General features: G+C 35.1%; 1 protein-coding gene across 4 annotated transcripts in view; it reads left to right on the forward strand.

Moving 5' to 3' along the window:
* Positions 1-23,107, forward strand: part of COL4A5 (collagen type IV alpha 5 chain) — a 238,612-nt gene that overhangs the window by 131,667 nt on the left and 83,838 nt on the right. For all 4 annotated transcript variants that reach the window (XM_032331820.1, XM_032331819.1, XM_032331822.1 and 1 more), the window contains exons 8-21: positions 177-203; positions 2,237-2,317; positions 5,084-5,146; positions 7,173-7,208; positions 7,295-7,336; positions 7,489-7,581; positions 9,037-9,090; positions 9,187-9,243; positions 9,496-9,540; positions 11,280-11,333; positions 13,047-13,088; positions 15,504-15,636; positions 22,165-22,338; positions 22,639-22,722. In XM_032331820.1, the coding sequence (XP_032187711.1) occupies positions 177-203; positions 2,237-2,317; positions 5,084-5,146; positions 7,173-7,208; positions 7,295-7,336; positions 7,489-7,581; positions 9,037-9,090; positions 9,187-9,243; positions 9,496-9,540; positions 11,280-11,333; positions 13,047-13,088; positions 15,504-15,636; positions 22,165-22,338; positions 22,639-22,722 (985 nt within the window). The remainder of the gene's footprint in view (positions 1-176; positions 204-2,236; positions 2,318-5,083; positions 5,147-7,172; positions 7,209-7,294; positions 7,337-7,488; positions 7,582-9,036; positions 9,091-9,186; positions 9,244-9,495; positions 9,541-11,279; positions 11,334-13,046; positions 13,089-15,503; positions 15,637-22,164; positions 22,339-22,638; positions 22,723-23,107) is intronic.

Raw genomic sequence — 23,107 nt, forward strand, 5'->3', positions numbered from 1 at the left:
AAAGCAAGGATTCTGTTGTATTTAATATAAATGTCATCTTTATGTATCCTAAGATACTGTTTACTTAGAATGACCCTACAGTAATCTATTTAATTGACTCTATTTGGAAAGCAGTGTGTTCTTTTGCTCGCACCCCTCTCATATATATAAAATAATCCTTATCTTTTTAATAATAGGGACCTCCTGGGATCCCAGGTATGAAGGTAAGCATCTCATACTAGGAAAGTAAACATTTTGAATAAGATATTCAGAAAGCTTGCAGCTTCAATCAGATAATGTCTGACTTCTGCCTTAAAATAGATGTTTCTACAAATTGTGTGGTTACCTACAAGCCCTCCTTAAGTAATCTCCTTTGTTCCATGGAAGTATCTTCTGTGTGCTGATACACTTGTAAATGTGTATATCAGACTCAATTTTCTTTTCTTCTTTTTTTAAAAAAAAAGATTTTATTTGAGAGAGAGAAGGAGCATGAGCCAGGGGTAGGGGCAGAGGGAAAGGGAAAAGCAGACTCACCTCTGAGCGGGGAGCCCAACACCAGGCTTGGTCATAGTACCCTGGGATCATGACCTGAGCTGAAGGCAGACACTTAACTGAGCCAGCCAGGAGCCCCTCAAGTTTCTTCTCTGATACTTTCAGTTCCCATCACATTTTGGTGCAGTTGACCATCTGCTCCCTCTAGAAATGTTCTTTTCCCCTGACTTCTATGACACTATCCTTTCATGATATTTCTCCTATATCTCTTTGGTCATCACAGTCTGCTATAGGAGCTCATTCTGTTCTATGTTGCAGGTATCAGGACACAGTTCTGACCCCTTTTTCTCTTCTGTGCCTAGCAATATTGTTAAAACTCATGGTATTGTTTACTCTATAGCTACTGAATACCTACATTTATATCTCTAGACTTTTCTTATGCATTAGAGGCATGTATCAAACTGCCTCCCTGACATCTCTACTTAGATATCTCTGAGACATTCAAATTAACATGTTCAAAGTTAACCCAGACCCCTGAAACCTGAAAGTGAGTATTTACATCTTCTACTCCTTCACACACCTCCTCATTCCATTCTACCACTAAATACTGTTAATTTTGCCTATAAAATGTATCTTAAATTCATCTACTTGTCTCCCTCTTCAGTGCTACCACACTAACCATATTGTCTCATCTGGACTATTATAATAGCTTCTTCTTAATTAGTCTTTTTTTTTTTCCACTACTATCCCTCACCTCACAGCTTGACTTATTCTAGATTAAATACTCAAGAATGACCTTTTAAAAACATAAACCAGTAATTTAATCTCACTGCTTATAAACTTTCAAGGGCTTCCCACTGCATCTGAGATACAGTCCATATTCTTTCTCAAGGCCTATAAGACCTGCATGTTCTGGACCCTGCTTACATTTCCAGACTTGTCTTTAAACCACTTTTCCCTTGGCTCACTGATCACACTGGTCTGCATGAAGTCATTTGAATGTACCAAGCTCTTCATTTTTTGGGACCTTTGTAGATGCTACTTCAACTACCTAATACTCTTAACCCATTTTTACCTGGCTGACTCTTGATTATCCTTTAGATCTCAGCCTCCATGTTGCCTTCATGGATTGCTCTTTTTCAACTACCCAAACTAATTCTTCCACTATATCTTTTTTTAAATGAAATATATTTAATGTGTAACACTGTATAAATTTAAGGTATGTAACATGTTAATTTGATACATTTATATATTATGGTTGCCATTATAACAATAATTAGTGCCTCTATCATGTCACATAATTATCACTTCTTTTCAGTTCTCCACTTTCTTTATCATGTACCATGTTATTTTTCTCCATAGCCTTTAACTGAACCTTTTGTCGTCTTATTTACATGTTATGATCTGCATTTCAAAGCCAGTACATTGATATCACCATGAGGACAGAGGTCTTATTTATCTCCTTCACTACTGAGTATTCAGAGCCTAACAGTTCTTGGAAAATAGTAATAATTAATAAAGGTTTTTTAGTGAATAAGTAACTGAAGGTACCACAGGCTTTTAATAAATCGGTTGTACTTCAGTGTATTATGGCCACTTCCCCATTTCCCTTTAAAAGGTGAATGTATTCATGTTAATTACTGAGATAGCCTAATCTTCAGAACATTTATGTGACAGATTTAATTTTCAGATTTTTTTTTTTTTGTGCTCTTGCCCATTTTCATGTGTCATAACTGTTACAACTTCCACTGATGATTTCTTTCAGGGAGAACCAGGCAGTATAATTATGTCATCACTGCCAGGACCAAAGGGTAATCCAGGATATCCAGGTCCTCCTGGAATACAAGTAAGTATCCAGTGATTTTCTTCTTTTCTTTATTAACTAAATCAGATTACAGTGTACTTTTTTCCCTTCAGTCTTTAGTTCCCTCTATTTTAGTTATGGAAATTATCTGAAGTTTGATAGACATTGCATGTACCTCATACCTGAAACTAAAAGTAATCTGGACCAGGGAGAATTTTATAAAGGACTGCTTTGTTCTTTTATCTTTCTATCCAGTTTCCATGGAAATTTTTGTTTTGGGGTTTGGCAGCCGAAAGACACTTCTGTATTCTTTTTCTTCTGCTGTGAGGATCAGTACATGGTAGGAGTAGCCCTGATAACTGTAAATGGTCTGATTAAAAATAAAAATTGTAGGACTCTCATTTAAGATATTAGAAGACATCATTTGTAACACTGTTACTTAGGTATAACATATGAACATATTTTGAAGGCTGAAGGAATAAAATTTATGCATGCTGAACATCAAGTATAATCTTTTATTTATTTATTTGACAGAAGGAGACACAGCAAGAGAGGGAACAGAAGTAGGGGGAGTAGGAGAGAGAGAAGCAGGCTTCCCCTGGAGCAGGGAGCCCGACCTGCTGCTTGATCGCAGGACACTGGGATCATGACCTGAGCTGAAGGCAGATGCTCAGCAACTGAACCACCCAGGCGCCCCCATCAAGTATAATCTTAAGAAAAAAAGTTATGCTAGCCTATAGATATAGATAATATGCATAAAGAGAGCAATATCTTTTGAATATTTATAGATCAGGTAGTCAATTTTTTGAGGTTTATATTTCACAAAGATTGATCCCTTTGCCAAAAAATATCAGTACTTTCTAATATTTATTAGTGAGATACAGTGTTGGGAATTTTTTCATTAACTACCAACTCATTCCATGCTTGACAAAACCCATCCATGTACTCCTAAGTAGTATCAGTCTTGCCCTTTATCCCTTATAATCTTTAGTTATATAATATTTGAAAATGCAGCAGAATACATACAAAATATATGTATGTTATGAAGCATAGCTACCAAATGAACATCTATGAATCCAAAATAACATTTAAGAATGAGAACATTTCAAATAATTTTGGATCAACCTGAGGTTTCCTTGACAGTCACAGCCTTCTGCATTCTACCAAGACAGAAGTACCATTTTGAGTTTTCTGTTGCTTCTTAAAGATAGTTTTGTCATAAATACATGTATCTCTAGAGTGTTTAATTTTCCTTTTAAAATAACATAAAGTTTATATAGTTTTCTGTAACTTTTTCTATTTGATATATATATTTTTAACTTTATGTTTTCAGTATTCCAGAATTCATTGTTTATGCACCATACCCAGTGCTCCATGCAATACATGCCCTCCTTAATAATCACCAGCAGGCTCACCCATCCCCCACCCGCATCCTCTCCAAAACCCTCAGTTTGTTTCCCAGAGTCCACAGTCTCTCATGGTTCATCTCCCCCTCCAATCTGATATATTAAGATATATCCGTATTACTGTATGTGTCTGTAGTTATTTCAGTTTCACTTCCATATGACATTCCATTGTGTGAACATACTACAGTTTGTTTCTCTGATCTCCTATTATTAAATATTTGGTTGTTCAGGATTTTTTTTTAATTACAAAATAATCCAGGATTTATACCTAGATATGGAATTGCTGGATTTCACTGAAGTCAAATTTTCAGCTTTTTAAGACGCCAAATTGTGTTCCACAGGAGTTGCATCATTCCCTTATTTGTTGTCCCAGTTATTCTCACTTCCTTGTCTTTAGTCTTATTTATTTTTTATTTAATTTCATTAATTTTTTACATCCTTTGAAGTTAAAAAGATGTTTTATTCTAGTATAATTAACATACAGTGTTATATTCATTCCAGGTGTACAATATAATGATTCCACAATTCTGTATTTATCACAATAAGTGTACTCTTCATCTGTTTCACTTATTTCACCCCGTCCCTCATCTGTGTCCTCTCTGGCACCATCAGTTTGTTCTCTTTAAGAATCTGTTCTTTTTTTATTGTCTCTTTAATTTGTCTGTTTGATTAAATTCTTAATTTGAATTACACATAATGACTGAAATCCTGTAGTATTTATCTTTCTCTAACTCATTTTACTTAGCACTATACCCTCTAGATCTATCCATGTTGTTAGAGCAAATGGCAAGATCTCATTCTTTTTTATGCCTGAGTAATCTAGTGTGTGTGCGTGCGTGTGTGCATGCACGCGCACAGAACATCTTTATCCATTCAGCTATGGTTGGACACTTGAGTTACTTCCATGTCTTGGCTATTATAAATAATGCTGCAATAAACATGAGGGTGCATATACATTTTCAAATTAGTGTTTTCATTTTCTTTGGGTAAATACATAGTTATTTTTTACTTTAAAATAGAGAAGCCACCTGGAAACTGGTAGTCCTTCTCTTCCCATTTCTGGCATAAAAGCCTGCTAAACACCCATCTTTATCATTTTATTTTGTAAAACTTCCTTATCTGTGTTTGTCTTCTATTTGTTATCTGCCACTGTAAAAGTAAAAAGTTTTCTAAAACTTTTTGTAAAACCTGTAGCCATTCTTTTTAGTTGAAATTCTTTATAGTTACTTAATCCTTTTATTCTTATACATTTTAAAATTCTGCTTATAATACTGCAGAATTGTAGAATTCTATAACCAAATTCTGGCAGTTACTTAAGTTAAAATTTCATTCATTTAGTTCTTTGCTTGATACAGAGAGAGGGGTTTTTTTTTCATCCTTTTCTTTACTTCCTTTATAACAGGGCCCAGCTGGTCCCATTGGTTTACCAGGGCCAATTGGTCCCCCAGGACCACCAGGTTTGATGGTAAGCTTGCTTCTGTAATTTTATCTTTCCTACTTAAAAAAAATTCTCTCAGGAATAGTAATATTATTTCTACTACTTGAAAGTATAATGCATTTTCAATGTTTACAATCTATATTTTTTATTTTATTTTATTTTTTAAAGATTTTATTCACCCATTTGACAGAGAGAGATCACAATTAGGTATAGAGGCAGGCAGAGAGAGAGGGAGAAGCAGGCTCCCCACTGGGCAGAGAGACCGATGAGGGGCTTGATCCCAGGACTCTGGGATCATGACCTGAGCCAAAGGCAGACACGTAACCGACTGAGCCACTCAGACACCCTATTTTAATTTTTTAAATATTATTTATTTATTTGAGAGAGAGAGAGAGCTGGGGGAGGGGCAGAAAGAGGAGAAGCAAACCTCCCCCTGAGCAGGGAGCCAACCAGGGGCTCGATCCTGGGAGTCCAAGATCATGACTTGAGCTGAAGGCAGTTGCTTAATGGACTGAGCCACCAGGTACTCCTAAACATTTTTTTTTTAATTTACACAATATTTTATAATGCTATGGTAAACGATATACATGCTAAGTAATAGCTTCATTTTATAGATGGGGAAAAATGAGGTACATAAAAGGAAAGATTTTAAATAAAATATTTCATTGGTTACCTCTTGATGTGTCAGTGTTGAAGCTGATTCTAGCCATTGCATTAAGTCTTCAAGGGCAGTTCTCTAGTCACTTGATGAAATGTGTTTCTTCAAACTGCATTTTTCTGTTTAAGAGGAACAAGAATGGGTATTCAGAAAAAAAATATTGGCTCTCATTTCTGAGGGGCCTGTGACAAAACAGTAGAGTTGGTGAGGGTGATGAGTCACTCTGCAATGGAATAAGGATTTGTGTATCCTAGAAAAGAAGCAAAAACGTTTAAAGAGCTTGACTATGCAACTAGTTTTCCTTACTACTTCTATGGTCACTCATACTTTCTACTGTAATTAAATTCTGAGTATTTTTGCCCCTGAAATACTTTGATTTCATTCAAGTCATGTTTTGGACTTAGAACTTTGCTTCTTAAAAGGGCAAGAAAATTGGACTTCAGTCAAAGTAATTTTTCATGCGCCACTCCATCTCTCATCTACCATATATTTAAGTGACAGTTTTCATTATACCTTTATAGATTGCACAGTTTTGCTTGTGACAATTGGTTCTTTCTTCTTGAATGAAGGAAATAACATTTGGTAAATACTAAAAGAATCTACCAGAAAGACTGATTTCTGCTTTCCTGGAAATACCTATGAGAGGATTAGAAAACCCCGTTGTTTAGTCTGTTTTGGTTGTAGACATCTTGCAAAGCATGAGACTCTGGACTATGGCACTTTTTCCTAACTCTGTTGTTACAACATCAGTATACCCTGGGTGTGTTGTTACATCTTGAATTTCCTCAACTCTTGTGGCTATATAACTGATTCACTCTGCATTTCGGAATGTTCCTTCAATTAACCCTGATTCAACAGGTGAAGCAAAGTCTTAGAAATGCCAACAGAGTACAATATGTAAATGAATAGGTCCATTGAGATCAAAGAGGTGATATACTAGGGCAAACAAATGCCTGTTTAACTTCTCAAGCCTTGAAACATTACAAAGATCACGTAAAATTAAAACTGAACTAAAAAAGTAAATGGATGCTTTTAGAACTAGATATTTAATTGCCTTAAGACACCAAAATTATTTACCTGTAATTCTGATATGAGAAATTTGATATGTTTGTTGCAATTAACTTTTGTATTGATTTTTGGCACTTGTGTTACCTCCCTTCCTCTATATATCCTTGTATTTCTTCCCCTACCCACTTGTTTGCTGTCACAGGAAGTCTCCACATTCATTTGGCTTGTTAAAATCAATTTAAATCTGAGAAAAAAACAGGAAAATATTATTTTGAAAGGCTTTTTCAGTCCTCGTTTTTTTATGAAACCAAATAATGATTTTGAAACAATACTTTTTTAATAAACTTACTAATATATCCCTTTTCCCCCTGTGTCTTCTATTCTTAGGGCCCTCCTGGTCCACCAGGACTTCCAGGACCAAAGGTAATTTTCTTTTATGTGCATTTTATTTGGTGTGAATTCTTTCTGTTAGCATCAACGAGATTTTAAACTAAAACCTCTCTCTTCAGGGGAATATGGGCTTAAATTTCCAGGGACCCAAGGGTGAAAAGGTGAGTAAAGAAAAATGTTGATTATGCAGCCCTCAGTTTTTTCCATTGCTCATGATTTGAGCTCATCTTTTTGCAACTGACTTAGCTTACATTTTATATTATTGTCTGTGTAAATTATGAAATATTACTTTCTTATTAAATCTTGCAAACAGGGTGAGCAAGGTCTTCAGGGCCCCCCTGGGCCACCTGGGCAGATCAGTGAGCAGAAAAGACCAATTGATGTAGAGTTTCAGAAAGGAGACCAGGTGAGTATGTAGAGAGGAAATCAATGAACATTTTGCTATAAAAGCAGCATTCCATTAAAATGCATTATAAGCTGGAATATAATTATATAGAAGGTACTTTAAAAATAACAAGAGTTTGAGATAATTAAATTTTTAAAGAGCTTTATTGAGATATGATTTACGTACCATACAGTTCACCCATTTAAAGTGTACAATTCCATTCTTTTTTGTGTATTCACAGGGTAGTAAAACCATGACTACAATCTAGAACATTCTCATCAGCCACCCTCCAAACCCCATACATATTTGTTGTTACTCTTCATTTTCCCCCAAACTCTTAGCCCTCGGCAACCACTAATCTACTTTTTGGCTCTGTAGATTTCCTGACTCTGATCACTTCACATAAATAGAATCATACAGTATATGGTCTTCAGTGTCTGGCTTCTTCTACTTAGTATGTTTTCACGTTCTTCCATATTGTAGCATGTATCAGTACTTCATTTCTCTTTATGGCTGAATAATGTTCCCTTGTGTGAATATTCCACATACTGTTTATCCCTTTATCAGTTGATGGACATTTGTATTGTTTGCATTTTTGGCTATTATGAATAATGCATTCATGTACAAAATTAGGTCATGGTAAGGTCGATGGTCATTGTCTTAGATGACTGTCTTCTCTATATTTCACTGATATACAAAGAGAAAGATGGTATTATAAACCATTGTCATGTTTAGAAATAATTATCTGATACCTTGCTTCTACAGAGTAGATGGGATCATACATTTTTTTTTTTAAAGATTTTATTTACTTGACAGACAGATCACAAGTAGGTAGAGAGGCAGGTAGAGAGAAAGGAGGAAGCAGGCTCCCTGCTGAGCAGAGAGCCCGATGCAGGTCTCGATCCCAGGACACTGGGATCATGACCTGAGCCGAAGGCAGAGGCTTTAACCCACTGAGCCACCCAGGTGCCCCATACATATCTTTTATAGCACAGTGACCCACCCTTGAACAAAGTGTGTACATTGTTGTTTCACTTAAATGCTAATAATAAAGTTAAGAATTAAGGACAAATTGTACTGAAACTCTACCATCAATATGGATTGGGTCATTTAATTCTCTGCCAAAATGTATGTGATATGTATGTATGATATGAAATGTATGCTAAATATAGGAGATATAGACCCTATATCTCCTCGTTTTAGGTATTCTTGCTTTTCATAAAATGTATCATTAATAATTTCATTTCAAGTGTTGTCTTTTTATTTACCTCAAAACTCAGCTTGTACATACATTAGAAATGAACTGAATTAACCGAAGATGGCTCTTGGTTCATTTGCCTAGCAGATTTCAACTTTGAATTAGAAACATCCTATTATCTTTGGTTATACTGCATGAGTCTATAGTTCAGTTTGTTAAAAGTGTTCTTAGCTAGCTCTAGTATTAATGTTGCTTTCCTTTCCCCTACTACTGTGTAGGGACTTCCTGGTGACCGAGGGCCTCCTGGACCTCCAGGGCTACGTGGTCCTCCAGTAAGTCACCTAAAATTCTTTAATGTCATTTAATATAAATTGGCATTGATACACAGCACTCCATGAACCAGTGTTAAACCACTTTTGTGTGTACAGGGGCCTCCAGGTGGTGTGAAAGGTGAGAAGGGTGAGCAAGGAGAGCCTGGCAAAAGAGTAAGTATTATAACCACCAATTCTCTTTGGAAAAAATTTTAAATATGTGTTTGTGTGTGTGTGTAATTTTATTCTTTCCTCTTAATTCCTACTTTCTTTGTCTCAGAATGTCATATTCATTTATTTATTGTAATAGAAAAGTCTGAAAAGTTTACTTAATAGTCCAAGGCAGGGATAAAGTTTGTTATGTTCTTTAATCTCATACTTCCTAAATAACAAATTTATATTCTTGCATTTCTTTTAATCTTATAGGGTAAACCGGGCAAAGATGGAGAGACTGGCCAACCAGGAATTCCAGTGAGTAGATAAAGCCTGTCCCCTTCACCTCACCCCCGAAAATAACATTTGTATGTGGTTCTAGAGAAGCAGGATGGCAAACAGGCTTGGGTTTGGAAATAGTTATTATGACTGGAAATTATACTTTCTCTTTTGAATACAAACTTAAAATTTCTTTGTTAAAAAACGAAGTTCGATTTTTAAGTCAGATTTCTTGAGATATAACATGTATCCAGTAAAATGAACCATTTTCAGTGTACAATTCTGTGTTTTTTGGCAAACACATACAGTTGTATAATCAGCTTTAAAATCAAAAACAGTTCTATAACCTTCAAAAATTCCCCCAACATTCTTTTGTAGTCATCTTCTCCCTTACCACCCAAAGCCCCTGGCAGCATTTGATCTATTTTCTATCCCTATGATATTCCTTATTCCAGATTGTCATTTAAATGTAGTCATATTGTATATAGCTTTCTGAATCAGGATTCTTTTACATAGCATAATACATTGTACTATTTATCAATAGTTCATTCCTTTTATTGCTGAGAAGTATTTGATTGTGGGGATGTATCAAGGTTTGTTTATCCATTTGTCCAGGGGAGGATATTTTGGTTGTTTCTGGTTTGGGCCATTATGAATAAAACTGCTCAAAACATTCACATACAGTATTTTGTGTGAACATAAGTTTTTTTTTTCAATAAAAGTTTTGACAGATAATTACTACAAAATAAAGTAGAAAATAAAACGCGCAAGTCTAGGAATATTATTTCAAGCAGCCTTAGTATCAAGAGTATGCACAATAGATGTTAAAAGAGGTTTTCTGTGTGGTGACTAACATAACATAATAAAAAAAAAAGGTTTTCAAGGACAGAAAATTTGATGAAATTTTGGAGGCCATTCTGAAGGAAAGCAGTAATTCTTAACAAGATTAGAAGTTGGAAGTCTTAAAATCAGATAAATTGGTTTCCAGATGATTTTGCTAAATAGGTAGTCCTCAATTTGTAAACTCTATAATCATAAATTACTTTAGCATAAAATGGTTTAAGGGGAAGTAAATTCAGAGCCGTAGCTCTTGACAGATTGGTCTTTGTTTCATGGTTTAGGCTGCCATGATGATCAATAATTACCTCTGATTGGTTTTGACAGATATCTTCAGAGAAAAGATATGTTCTCTGTTTTCACTGTGAAAACTCAAGTCAGGTCAAATAAAGATAGTCACCAGACAAGTAAAAAAATGACAACTCTTTGGGAATAGGTACTTGAAGAAGCTCCATCCTAGTTCTTTCCCTTCCATTTGCTGCTACGCTCTGGTTTTCACCTTGATTGTGAGCTGTTGGTTTTCAAGGATACCATGGGGCTGGGGAAAGGTGTTGGAACTAGAGCAAGTTAAAATGTCACAAAGCTCTGTGATCTTACCAAGATTAAGTCATTTTGTTTTCCCCAACAAATACTTCCTGGATTGCTACAAGCCTTTGGTTAATTTCTAGTGTTCTAAAAAAGTTGATTCTGACCATTTTTTGCCAGTGTTCTTTGTTGCTTTTATGGAGAAAAGGGCGCTTGGACATCCTGACTCTACCATTTTTTTTATTATGTTATGTTAGTCACCATATAGTCGTCAATTATTTTTGATGTAGTGTTCCATGATTCATTGTTTGCATATAATACCCAGTGTTCCACGTAATACATGACCTCCTAAATACCCATCACTGGGCTTACTCTACCATTTTTGCTGAAGTCACCCTGATCTCTGTATTTTAAAGGGTTTGCCTGGTGATCCTGGTTACCCTGGTAAACCAGGAAGGCATGGAGAAAAGGTAAGAATTTTAATATTTTGAAGTGACTGGTTTTATTCTACTTAACATAATCCTTTTCTCTTCCAAGGTTTTTTTTTTATTTTTTTAAGATTTTATTTATTTATTTGACAGACAGAGATCACAAGTAGGCAGAGAGACAGGCAGAGAGAGAGGGGGAAGCAGGCTCCCTGCCCAGCAGAGAGCCTGATGCGGGGCTTGATCCCATTACCCCGAGATCACAACCTGAGCCGAAGGCAGAGGCTTAACCGACTGAGCCACCAAGTCGCCCCCCAAGGGTTTTTTTTAAAGAATTATTTTATTTTATTTATTTGAAAGAGAGAGAGGGCACAAGAGAGTAGTGGTCAGAGGGAAAAGCAGACTCCCCACTGAGCAGGGAGCCTGATGTGGGACTCAATCCTATCCTGTGATTCAAGGAGCTGAAGGCAGTTGCTTAACCAACTGAGCCACCCAGGTGCTCCCAAGGTTGAGTTCTAAATGAAAAATTTCTTAATAACTAGCTTTTGTATTCAAAACATACCTTCTTTATTCATCTTTTGGTGTTTTGTATCATTTCCTCTAAAGTTTCATTCATTGTCCTAAATCACAATCCATGTGATGGGAATACATGAAGAATTGTTTAACTTTAGCATTTCCATTGTGAAAAGTTGGTGCCTTCATTTTGAACATGAATCGGCAAAACTTTTGTTCTCTAGAAAGTGGATTCAGCTCTATATTAGTGAGGTCCTTATACTAGGCTTTTAGCTGTGAATTTAGAATGTCTCCACTAAACATTTCCATTCTCTTTGCAATCATTGTCTGAAAGTCTGTGGCTAATTCTTTGTCACTTTTTTTTTTTTAATTTGGCTATACAGCTTGACTGGAAGTCATTTATTTAGTTATCTATTTTAAAAGTGACGTTGAAAAAATGTACAAAGCACACATTTCCCTTATTTATAGCAGAACACAAAATATCAAGTTTTCTAATCTCTGTGGTCTCTAATTGCTTTATATGAAAACCAATATTGAAAAGCATTTTTTTGCAGGCAAGGAAGAAAAGGTGTTACAAACTTGAATGTACCCAGAGGGCACATGTTTTAATGGTGATTTATCTCTAAACTAGATCCAACTTCAAGCTTGGACTAGGGGGCACAGCCAGAATAAAGGAAGATAATAAATACTCAGACAACAAGATTTTTGTTCAAGTAGTAAGTAAAGTGATAGGATTGAAAAACTCTTTAAACTAAATAAATGAAGCTTTTAGATAGATGAAGAGTTCCTATGAACAAGTCTAGAACAAAAGCAGGGTTGAGAAAGACATCTATCCTTGGGTCTTAGCTGGTAGAATAACAGTTGCATGCCATGTTTTTTGTGCTGTTGTACCTACTGGTTTATAGTAACTGTTTTGTCTCTGAATTTGTCTTTCATTAGTTTCTAAGAGGAAACTCACAAAGCAATTAAAATTAATTAGCTGTTGCTGATTACAGTTAAGTCCATCAGCTCTAAAGTATCTGTCACTAATGGAAATATCGTAGACATCATGGGTCTTCCTAGACTTATTTTAATACTGTCTCATTGCCTCAAGTTGTGTTTCTCTTTGAGATATTTTATTATGGATTCCTGGGTCTTTCTGAAACTTAGTTATCTGCTATGTTTTTAAGGAAATTGGTGTTTTTATGTGATTTTTTTTTTTTTTTTTTTTTTTTTACTAATCTACTTTACACTTATATTAAACAGGGCCAAAAGGGTGACATTGGCCCAACTGGGCCTCCTGGACTTGTAAGTTTTTTGTTTTTGTTTTTGTTTTTAGTCTTCATTTAGAAAATTTATATGAATGCATTCTTATTTTTGTGCCTTAGTATTCCTATCCTTTTCCTCATAGAACACAAAATTCCAAGTCATTGGTAATTTCTATTGGCTTAAAAGTCTACATCTAAAAACTTCAGTAATGTTAACCTCAAAGACTTGTATTGTTCTTCCTATATGTTACTTCTCCATAGTAAAGGTTCAAAATTATGGCACTGCGTTGTTTTGCATCATGAATGCCAAATTATTTCTCAAGTAACCAGCAGGTGGTGCAAGTGTTGCTTATAAAAAGGTTCAATAAAAGATACTTGGGAAACTAGGGATTGGCCCTTTCCCCTGGAGAGTTCTGGAAAGATGGATTTGGTCTTAATAGGTTTTCTCAATTAGTGATTGTCTGATTCACACATCTTTCTTCCTTGGATATGTGCTTTCTAGGGGCTCTTAATCATATGTAGGAAACTGCTCTATGAAAGAATAATTAGGGGGGTTGCAGATTTTGTCATGTTTGCATTCACCATGAAATTTAAGTCAGATATATTTCCAATCTTATTATGAATAAAATACCATTACTACAGTTTGACATATTGGCTTTCCTTTGGTTGAAATTTGGTAAGACTCTTGGTTTTATACTGTCTTGAATCTGTAAAGGTGCAGGTGTCATAACGTCTATATATTCAAATGTTTGAGTAACATTAATTCTTGCTGTCCATAGTCAGTCTCAGGTATTGATACTTAGTACTTAACAAATCTAATGAGGATATACTTAAAGATCTTAGACAGTTTTTATTCACTTTTATTTTAAAATCAGAATTTTAGTTCTCTGAGAAATAGTTCCTTTATAAAATTAGATAATAACATTTTTAAATATTTTACTTATTTATTCATGAGAGACAGAGAGAAAAAGAGAGGCAGAGGAAGAGGGAGAAGCAGACTCCCTGCTGAACAGGGAGCCCAATGCGGGACTCAGTCCCAGGACCCTGAGATTATGGCCTGAGCTGAAGGCAAACGCCTTTATCTGACTGAGCCCCTCAAGTGCCCCTGAGATAATAACATTTTGATAAATATCAGAAGAAATGGAAATTTTTAAAAAGATTTTATTTATTCATTTAGCAGAGAGGGAGAGTACAAGCAGGGAGAGCAGCAGGCAGAGTGGGAGGGAGGGAGAAGCAGGCTCTCCGCTGAGCCAGGAGCCCGATGTGGGACTTGATCCCAGGAGTCTGGGATCACAACCCGAGCCGAAGGCAGCTGCTTAATGAACTGAGCCACCCAGCTGTCCCAGAAATGGAAATTTTGTGAACGCATTTCTATCCAGCAGCTTACTTTCCCTTTTGAACTATCATCTCCATTCCAGGTTCCACAACTTTCAGTCTCATTTTGTCTGAATAGTTCTATCCAATAGAATCAGGATGAAATATTGTACTTTGGCAGTAGGTGTTGATTTGTATGCCAGCTCAACATTTGCTTAAATCTAAAGTTTAATTATCATTATAGCTCTATGAGATTAATTAATTTATATTTCAATTACTTAACATGAAATTCTTTAGACAGTGAGATTCTAATAAGACCAAGAGAAAAGGAGTGATCAGTCAGTTGATTCTAATCAATAAAGCCCTCCTAAAAGAGATGAGTTTGTTTCATTTTGTTTTAGAGGAAGAAAGAAATGTGGGTTGATAAAGAGAAGGATTGGGAGAAGGCATTATAGATATTTGAAATGGCATATTCTAAGCAAAGGGTAGGAATGTGCAAGATCCACGAAGTGGTTATAATCAGATAGACCTCACTCTCCTAAAACTTCACTGCTAGAAATAACAGGAGATGAAATAGGGGAGAGAGGTATTGGAAGGGAGAAGAGATTTGACAGTCCATTGTGAAAAGTAGCATCAGACATAGTAAGAAGTGGTGAGCAATTTTGAGTCCTTAAATAGGATAGCTAACACAGAGAAATTGATTTTTAAGGAAGTATATCCTAGCAGTAGATTGGATTGAAAGGAAGATGCTCTGAGGTGCTTCTGTTAGTCCAAGTGTAAGATGGGCATAGTGGCTGTAGCAACAGGAAAGAAGGAGGTGAATTAGAAATTTTCAGTAAAGAATTATCAGGCTTAGGTAACTGGAATGAACTGACTGTGATAAGAGACATCAAAAAATATTCTAGCTCAAAAGCCTAGGGCTCAGGAGGGTGGTAATATTATTATTGGTATTTAACAGTTTCTAATCAGTTACAGGATAGGAGTGATACGGAATGTGGCTCATAATATGTGTACTTGTCTTGATATTGCATGCAGAGCTTTGTGTAAATGATGACACTGTAATTATATGTAGCTGATAGGTTATTTTTAGAACTAATCACTTCCCCTTTGAGTTCCTTTATTTTTTTCTTTCATAATAAAGGTAATTCCGAGGCCTGGGACTGGTGTAACTGTAGGAGAAAAAGGAAACATTGGATTACCGGGCTTGCCTGGAGAAAAAGGAGAGCGAGGACTTCCTGGAATACAGGGACCACCTGGCCTTCCTGGACCTCCAGGTAAAAGAGACTGTACTTAATGTTCTTGTGTTGGTAGCATCTTTCCTAATCCACATGTCTGGTATTATCATACTAGTTCCAGGATGAGCAGGGCAGTAGAAGATGTGCGTATTTTTTAATTGACGGATAGTTCTCAACTCATACTATAGCCTTTCTCACCAAATTTCTCACCGGTACTTAAAAAAAAAAAAAATCGATTGGATAGTTCCCTTTTACCCCCAAAATACAATTTCTACCTTTTATTAATAAATTACACCCAGTGTTTCTGTGATCCAAAAATGAATCATTACATTTTTCATTCTGCTATGGAAGGGAATGCTATTCTAATAATGCCTAGTTTTATAATATTTTCTCTATTAAAGTAGTAATTGACACTATCCACTTAGAATTCCAGAAATATCGTTTATAAAAAATTAAAAAATTTAAAAAAATAAAAAAATAAAAATAAATAAAAAAGAATTCCAGAAATATCTATTTAGAAATCCTTATAGTGATTTTGCTGTGCAATAAAATTTGGGGGCTCAGCACTGAGTGTTGTATCATTCCCTTATTGGAGATAGATAATACAGTAGAGCATTTCTAATTTGGCCATAGACTGAGTAGCACCCTTGTCCAGCACGTGTATTTGGATGTTCTCAAAAATGAAGAGATAATATGGATTTATGTAAAATATGAGAAGTCATCTGGTGTAGCACCTGGCAAACATATATGTTTAATAAATTATTGTTCCCTACCCTTCAAAAATTTGACTAATGAATTAATAACATGATGAGATGAGTGATACTCAGTGATCTCCCCAAGGAGAAAGAATAAATGTGGGTTCTTTTCTTTCTAAGGATACACTTTGAATTTCTAATTTCAAGGTAGCAGACTAAACACATACTATGTCTAGAAAATTCAGATAAGGAATTCTTCTGGGATGCAACAAAAAAGTTATAGAATTAGGTCATATGAAAGAAAAATTAAGAGACAAGGGATAAACCTAGAAGTTCTAAAATTTACCATGCAGGAGTTCAGCAAGGAGAGAATGGGACAACAGGCAATATTTGCAAAATTAATGACTGAGAACTTCTATTTATTGAAAGAAAACATGAGTCCCTATGAAAGTGTATGAATCACCAAGCAAGAGTAAGATAATAATACACAAATACATAATGACATATTGTAGGGACATTTTAGAATTTAAGGATAAAAAGAAACTCTTAAAAACTCTCTGAGGGAAAAGGCAGACCACCTACAAAGCAGTGAGAGTCAGAGGAAGATATTGGAGCATTTTCAGAGTAATAAAGAAAAATAATTATGAATTTGGGATTCTTTATTACATCAAACTGTTATTGTAGTGTGAAGATAGGATACTTAGAAAATTTCCACCTCCAGAACGTCTCTAAAGTAGATACTGGAGGGTTTAGTCTAAGAAGAGGGAAATGAATTCAGGATGAACTTGGGGGTGGGAATGGGTGAAATAGAAGAATGAATGTTTATAGCAGCAATGGCCACGGTCGCCAAACTATGGAAAGAACCAAGATGCCCTTCAACGGACGAATGGATAAGGAAGATGTGGTCCATATACACTATGGAGTATTATGCCTCCATCAGAAAGGACGAATACCCAACTTTTGTAGCAACATGGATGGGACTGGAAGAGATTATGCTGAGTGAAATAAGTCAAGCAGGGAGAGTCAATTATCATATGGTTTCACTTATTTGTGGAGCATAACAAATATCATGGAGGACATGGGGAGATGGAGAGGAGAAGGGAGTTGGGGGAAATTGGAAGGGGAGGTGAACCATGAGAGACTATGGACTCTGAAAAACAATCTGAGGGTTTTGAAGGGACGGGGGGTGGGAGGTCGGGGTACCAGGTGGTGGGTATTATAGAGGGCACGGATTGCATGGAGCACTGGCTGTGGTGCAAAAATAATGAATACTGTTTTTCTGAAAATAAATAAATTGGAAAAAAAAGATATTTCATCCTAAAAAAAAAAAAAGAATGAATGGTTAGAAAAGATATTTTGTGGAACTATAATTATACACATTGTTACCATAGGATGAGGTGATGCAGAGAGAAGAGGGGGAAATCAATCATAAGGTTTTTTGTCTTATTAGCAAGAGAGAATACTAATATTATTAATTCTCAGTTTTTAGAAAAATGTAAGTTGAAGTACATAGGTCAAAATTTTAGTAGTAACCACTAGAGAAGACTACCAGTAAAATGCATGACTTACACATCCTTTGAGAAAAGAGAATAACCAAAAATCTGGATTTACATAATATAATTTAGAATTGGGACAAAACAGACACAGACAAACTTTGGTAAATAGAAAATAAAATATAAGATGACGAGAAGTCATAAACAAATCAGCAACTCCAATAAATATGAAAGCACTAAGCATTGATTAAAAGACAAAAACTAAAATAAAATTGAAATATGAATATATACTGTGCATAATAGGCCCATTTAAGTTAAAAGGACATAATTTTTTTAAATAAAGCAGTTGAAAAGTATTAGGCAAGTGCTATCTAAAAGAAAGCTGGTTTAACAATTCTAATACAGCATGAAATAGAATTCAAATCAAGAAGTACATTAAAAAGAGAGATATCTCATATGGATAGATATAGACAGATTATACCACAATTATGTAAAAGTCATGAAACTTTGTATATCTAAAAGTACAGCTTTGAATATATAAAATAAAAACTGACAAACTCCTAGTGATAACATATTAAGGAGGTGAAAAATAAATCAGTATATAAATGATTTGAGCAACACTGTCAAGCTGCATATGTGGGAGAAAGAAATGTTGTGTGCAGCAAAGAATATACATTCTTTTCAAACTTATGTGAAACATTTAAAAAAAATCTACTCTCCTAGATCAGAAAAAATCTTTCATTTTTAAAAAGATTTATCTGTTATTGAGAGAGCAGGTGTGTGTTTGCACACACACAGACACACAGGAGTGCAAGTTTGGGGAGGAGCAGGAGAGAATCTTAGAGCAGACTGGAGCAAATGCCACTAAACTTGAGCCCAGTGTGTGCCTGGATCCCACCACCCATGAGATCACAACCTGAGCCAAAACCAAGAGTGGGACACTTAACTGACTGAGCCAAACAGGTGCCCCCTGAAAAAAGTCTTTTAAAATTATTTTTAAATAATGGGATGCTATACAGAAATAAAAATGAACTTACAGCCACATTCAAAAATACTGGAACTTTACAAACATAATGAAAGAAGCCTGACATAAAGGAGTACATTCTGTATGATTTCATTGCAATGAAGTTCAAAAACAAGCAAAACTAATTTAGAAGTTAGAATATTTGTTATCCTTGGGAAAGAGAGGGCAGTGACTTGGGATGGGTAGATGAAGGGGCTCCTGGAGAGTTAGTGATGTTCTAGTTCTTGGGGGCACTGGTTACCAGATGTGTTCCTTTTGGATAATGTATTAAACCATATACCCTTACACTTTTTGGTATGTATGCCATGCTTCAACATGCAAATCCAATCAGCTTGAACCAGAATTTTTTCTCTGGTTAGTACTAAGGCCAGCTGCCATAGCATTTGGTCCAAGACTCTGGAATTACATGATCTCAATCTCCGTTCATATCCTAGCTTTAACCACTTCCTGTCATGGAGATCTTAGCCAAGTTATTCACTCTCTGAGTTTCAGTTTCTTCATCTGTAAAACAGGCTTATTATGCTACCCTGTGTATAGTTATTAAGGGGATTAAATCCTGTCAAAAAATTTAAAAAATTCTTCGCAGGCTGTGCTCTGTGACCACAGTGAAATGAAGTTAGAAATTAACAGCAGAAAGCACCAAATATCTTTACATTTGTATATTAAAATGAACATATGTAAATAACTTTGGAGGTAAGCAAGAAATAAAGAGAAATGACTAAATGCTAAACAACCTTATAATCAAAACTTACTAAACATAGCCAAAGTGGTGCCCTTAATGTATCACAAAATTAGTGATACTAAACATAAATGAGCTAATTTGAAAAAATAATAAGAACTGAAATAAGCATAAACAAAATAGAAGGAAAAACTTGATAAAGGTAAAAACAAGAAAAAAATATGATCAAGAGAAAAACAAGAGAAGGCACAAATAATATCAATAAAGTATTATTACCATAAATACAATTAATTTTTTTAAATTATAAGAAAACTGTAAAACTCCATCAATATAATGGAAATTCTAAATGAAATATCCATTACTCATGAAACAAAAAACACAAATTACTAAAATTTTCCTGAGAAAGTAAAAAAAAACCTTAGTAGATTAATTACCATGGAAGATTTAGAAATGTTAAGGATTTCTATGAAAAAACCATTTTATAGGTGGTTAGTTTTGTGGATGAATTCTACTAAGTTATTGAGTGAGTAATTCTGATATTTTATAAACTTTTTCAGAACTTTTTTTTAAAAAAGGACATTTAATTTTATAACATTGACACCAAACCACCAAGGAGATAGCACTAGAAATAATTATAATTCACTCTCATTTATGAATATAAAAAAATCCTAAATAAAATATTTGCAAATCCAGAAAAATATGAAATAATATGATGATATGACCAACTAGATTTTACCCTAAGATTTCAAGGATGGTTCAACATTATTGTAATTGACTATATTGACAGATTAAAAAAGAATGGGCCAATATTTGTTAAGAAAAGAGTAAAATTCAATGCTCATTCAATTTTTGAAAGGTAAAAAAGTTATCAAACTAGGTTTAGGGATGCCTGAGTTGCTCAGTGGGTTGAGCTGCTGCCTTTGGCTTGGGTCGTGATCCCAGAGTCCTGGGATTGAGGCCCCTGTCAGGCTCCTTGCTCAGCAGGGAGCCTGCCTCTCTCTCCGCCTCTGCCTGCCTTTCTGCCTGCTTGTGTGCTTTCTCTCTCTCTTTTTCTGACAAATAAATAAATAAATAAAATCTTTTAAAAAAGAAAAAAAACTAGGTTTAAAAGGGAACTTGATGAAGCTGCTGCATATAGGAAGTATAGGACTGTATAGGAAATGTCATACTTTTTATGGTAAACATCAGGAACATTCACATTCAAGTAAAAAATAAGATACACATACTCAGAATTATCTATACCCTTTGTCCTTACACTGGAGAGACCAGCCAGTACACTACATCTGGAAGAAAAAAGAAGTGTAAGGATGGAACAAAACCCCAAATTTGAGTTATTTACAAACCCTATTATAATCTACCTAGAAAGCCTAAAAGAATCAAATGACACATTACCAGAACTTAGAATGTTTGCAAGGTGGACAGATATGATAGTTGCATACTTAAATAATTTGACTTTCTCTTTACCAGCAGTATAAAAATAAAATGTATGAGAAAGAAATCCAGTTAACAATAGTAATAGCAATAAAATTCATAGTAGTAATCAAATTAACCCATGAATAAACCAAACAAAAGATGTGTAAGGCCTTTTTTCAGAGTTCTATAAGATATCATTAAATAATATAAATTAATAAATAACGGAGAGACCTAATTTCTTGATATGAGAACTCAATATTATAAACAGATGATTCTCCCAAAATTTAATCTTTAAATTCAAATAAATCTCATTCAAAATTCCAGTATTTTTTAAATGAAACTGACAAACTGATTTTAAAATGCACTTAGAAGATAAATTTGTAAGTCTAGTAAAGATGGTTTTTATTCATTTTTTCAACTAACATCTTCTTTCATGAAAATAGAAGCATTTTCTTTTTTTATCCTATTAATATTTTATTTCTGAATTTTTCCCGAAGCATTTTCTTTTTTTAATTTAAATTCAATTAGCCCAATTATAGTATATCATTATAAAGATAGTTTTGAAAAAGAACAAAGATGTGTATATTTTCCTTAGCAGTTCTGAAAGCATTATTCAAATCATTTATAATTATAATGATTATTTTTATTATTATAAAAAGATGCATTCATGTTACAGGAATAGGTAGTGCAGAAGAATGTCCAGAAATAGAGCCACGTTTGCATGAAAACTTTGAGATGCTTCTTTTTCTCTTCCTAATATTTTCCAGTATTTCTTAGATTAAAAGATCGTAGCATCAAAGAAGAGCAAGTAGAGGGTTGTTAGTACATTTCCCAAAGTAGTAAAGCTACCTTAAATTATTCTTTCTTACACTCAAACTGGTTGTTACATTATTTAAAACTTTTCATGCTTTTCCAGATGTCAATTCTTATAGAAAAAAAATAAAAACATAACTGGCATTAAAAATTAAAGGAAGAGGGGCGCCTGGGTGGCTCAGTGGGTTAAGCCGCTGCCTTCGGCTCAGGTCATGATCTCAGGGTCCTGGGATCGAGTCCCGCATCGGGCTCTCTGCTCAGCAGGGAGCCTGCTTCCTCCTCTCTCTCTCTGCCTGCCTCTCTGCCTACTTGTGATCTCTCTCTGTCAAATAAATAAATAAAATCTTTAAAAAAAATTAAAGGAAGATCTTTTTATTTATGTCTCATTGACAACTAAAGTAGTATCTCTAAAATAAGATCATTTTGATCACTTTATTTTTTTAATCTTAGGGACTGCAGTTACTGGTCCTCCTGGCCCCCCTGGCTTTCCTGGAGAAAGGGGACAGAAAGGTGATGAAGGTCCACCTGGAATTTCTGTTCCTGGATCTCCTGGACTTGATGGACAGCCTGGGGCTCCTGGACTTCCAGGGCCTCCTGGCCCTCCTGGCCCTCACATCCCTCCTAGTAAGCTATACTTTTCTCCTAAATTCTGTGGGGTTTGTTTTGTTTTCATTCGTAGGTGAATCCAGCTGAAGGTTTGCACTATTCTACTGCTTTTTCTACTTTTGATTTTTGGTGATTCTTTGATGTTCAAATTTTCTCTTGAAATTATCGCCAATATTATATCTTCCTTATGCTTATAGGTAGTTGTATAACTGCAGAGAAGTAACTGAAAATAGATCTTATTTTCTAGTCTGCTTTCTTTTTGTTTAGTCTTCTGGGTATTCTGCAACTATTAGTTTGCTATCCTTTATCTTGTCTCAGGTGATGAGATATGTGAAGCAGGCCCTCCAGGCCCTCCGGGATTGCCAGGTGATAGAGGACTCCAAGGAGAACAAGGAGTGAAAGGTTTGACCCCCATATTCATTCCTTCATTCTTTCCGATCTTCAGCCAAATGCCCTCTATCCTCCACTCTACCTCAGTCACTCACTGGTACGGTCTTACTCCCAAGACCATCTCATCACCAGTAGTGCACACTTACATGATCTTGATTTCATGAATTCCATTTTCTGACCACTGTATCCTTTCTAGCTCACTACCTATAATAACCTGACTCCGATATTACTTCAGCCTCACTGATACCTACCAACTTTGACTCTCCCTCAACCTTTTGATATTCTTTCTTCCCTCATAACCTATAAATGTCAGGATCAATCATTGTAAACAATCCCATGTATAAACCCTTGCCCCCTTCACTCTTCTCTCACTTGATTGTATGTACTCACTTGGAAC

The sequence above is a fragment of the Mustela erminea genome, chromosome X (genome assembly GCF_009829155.1).
Source record: "Mustela erminea isolate mMusErm1 chromosome X, mMusErm1.Pri, whole genome shotgun sequence".
NCBI classification, from domain to species: domain Eukaryota; kingdom Metazoa; phylum Chordata; class Mammalia; order Carnivora; family Mustelidae; genus Mustela; species Mustela erminea.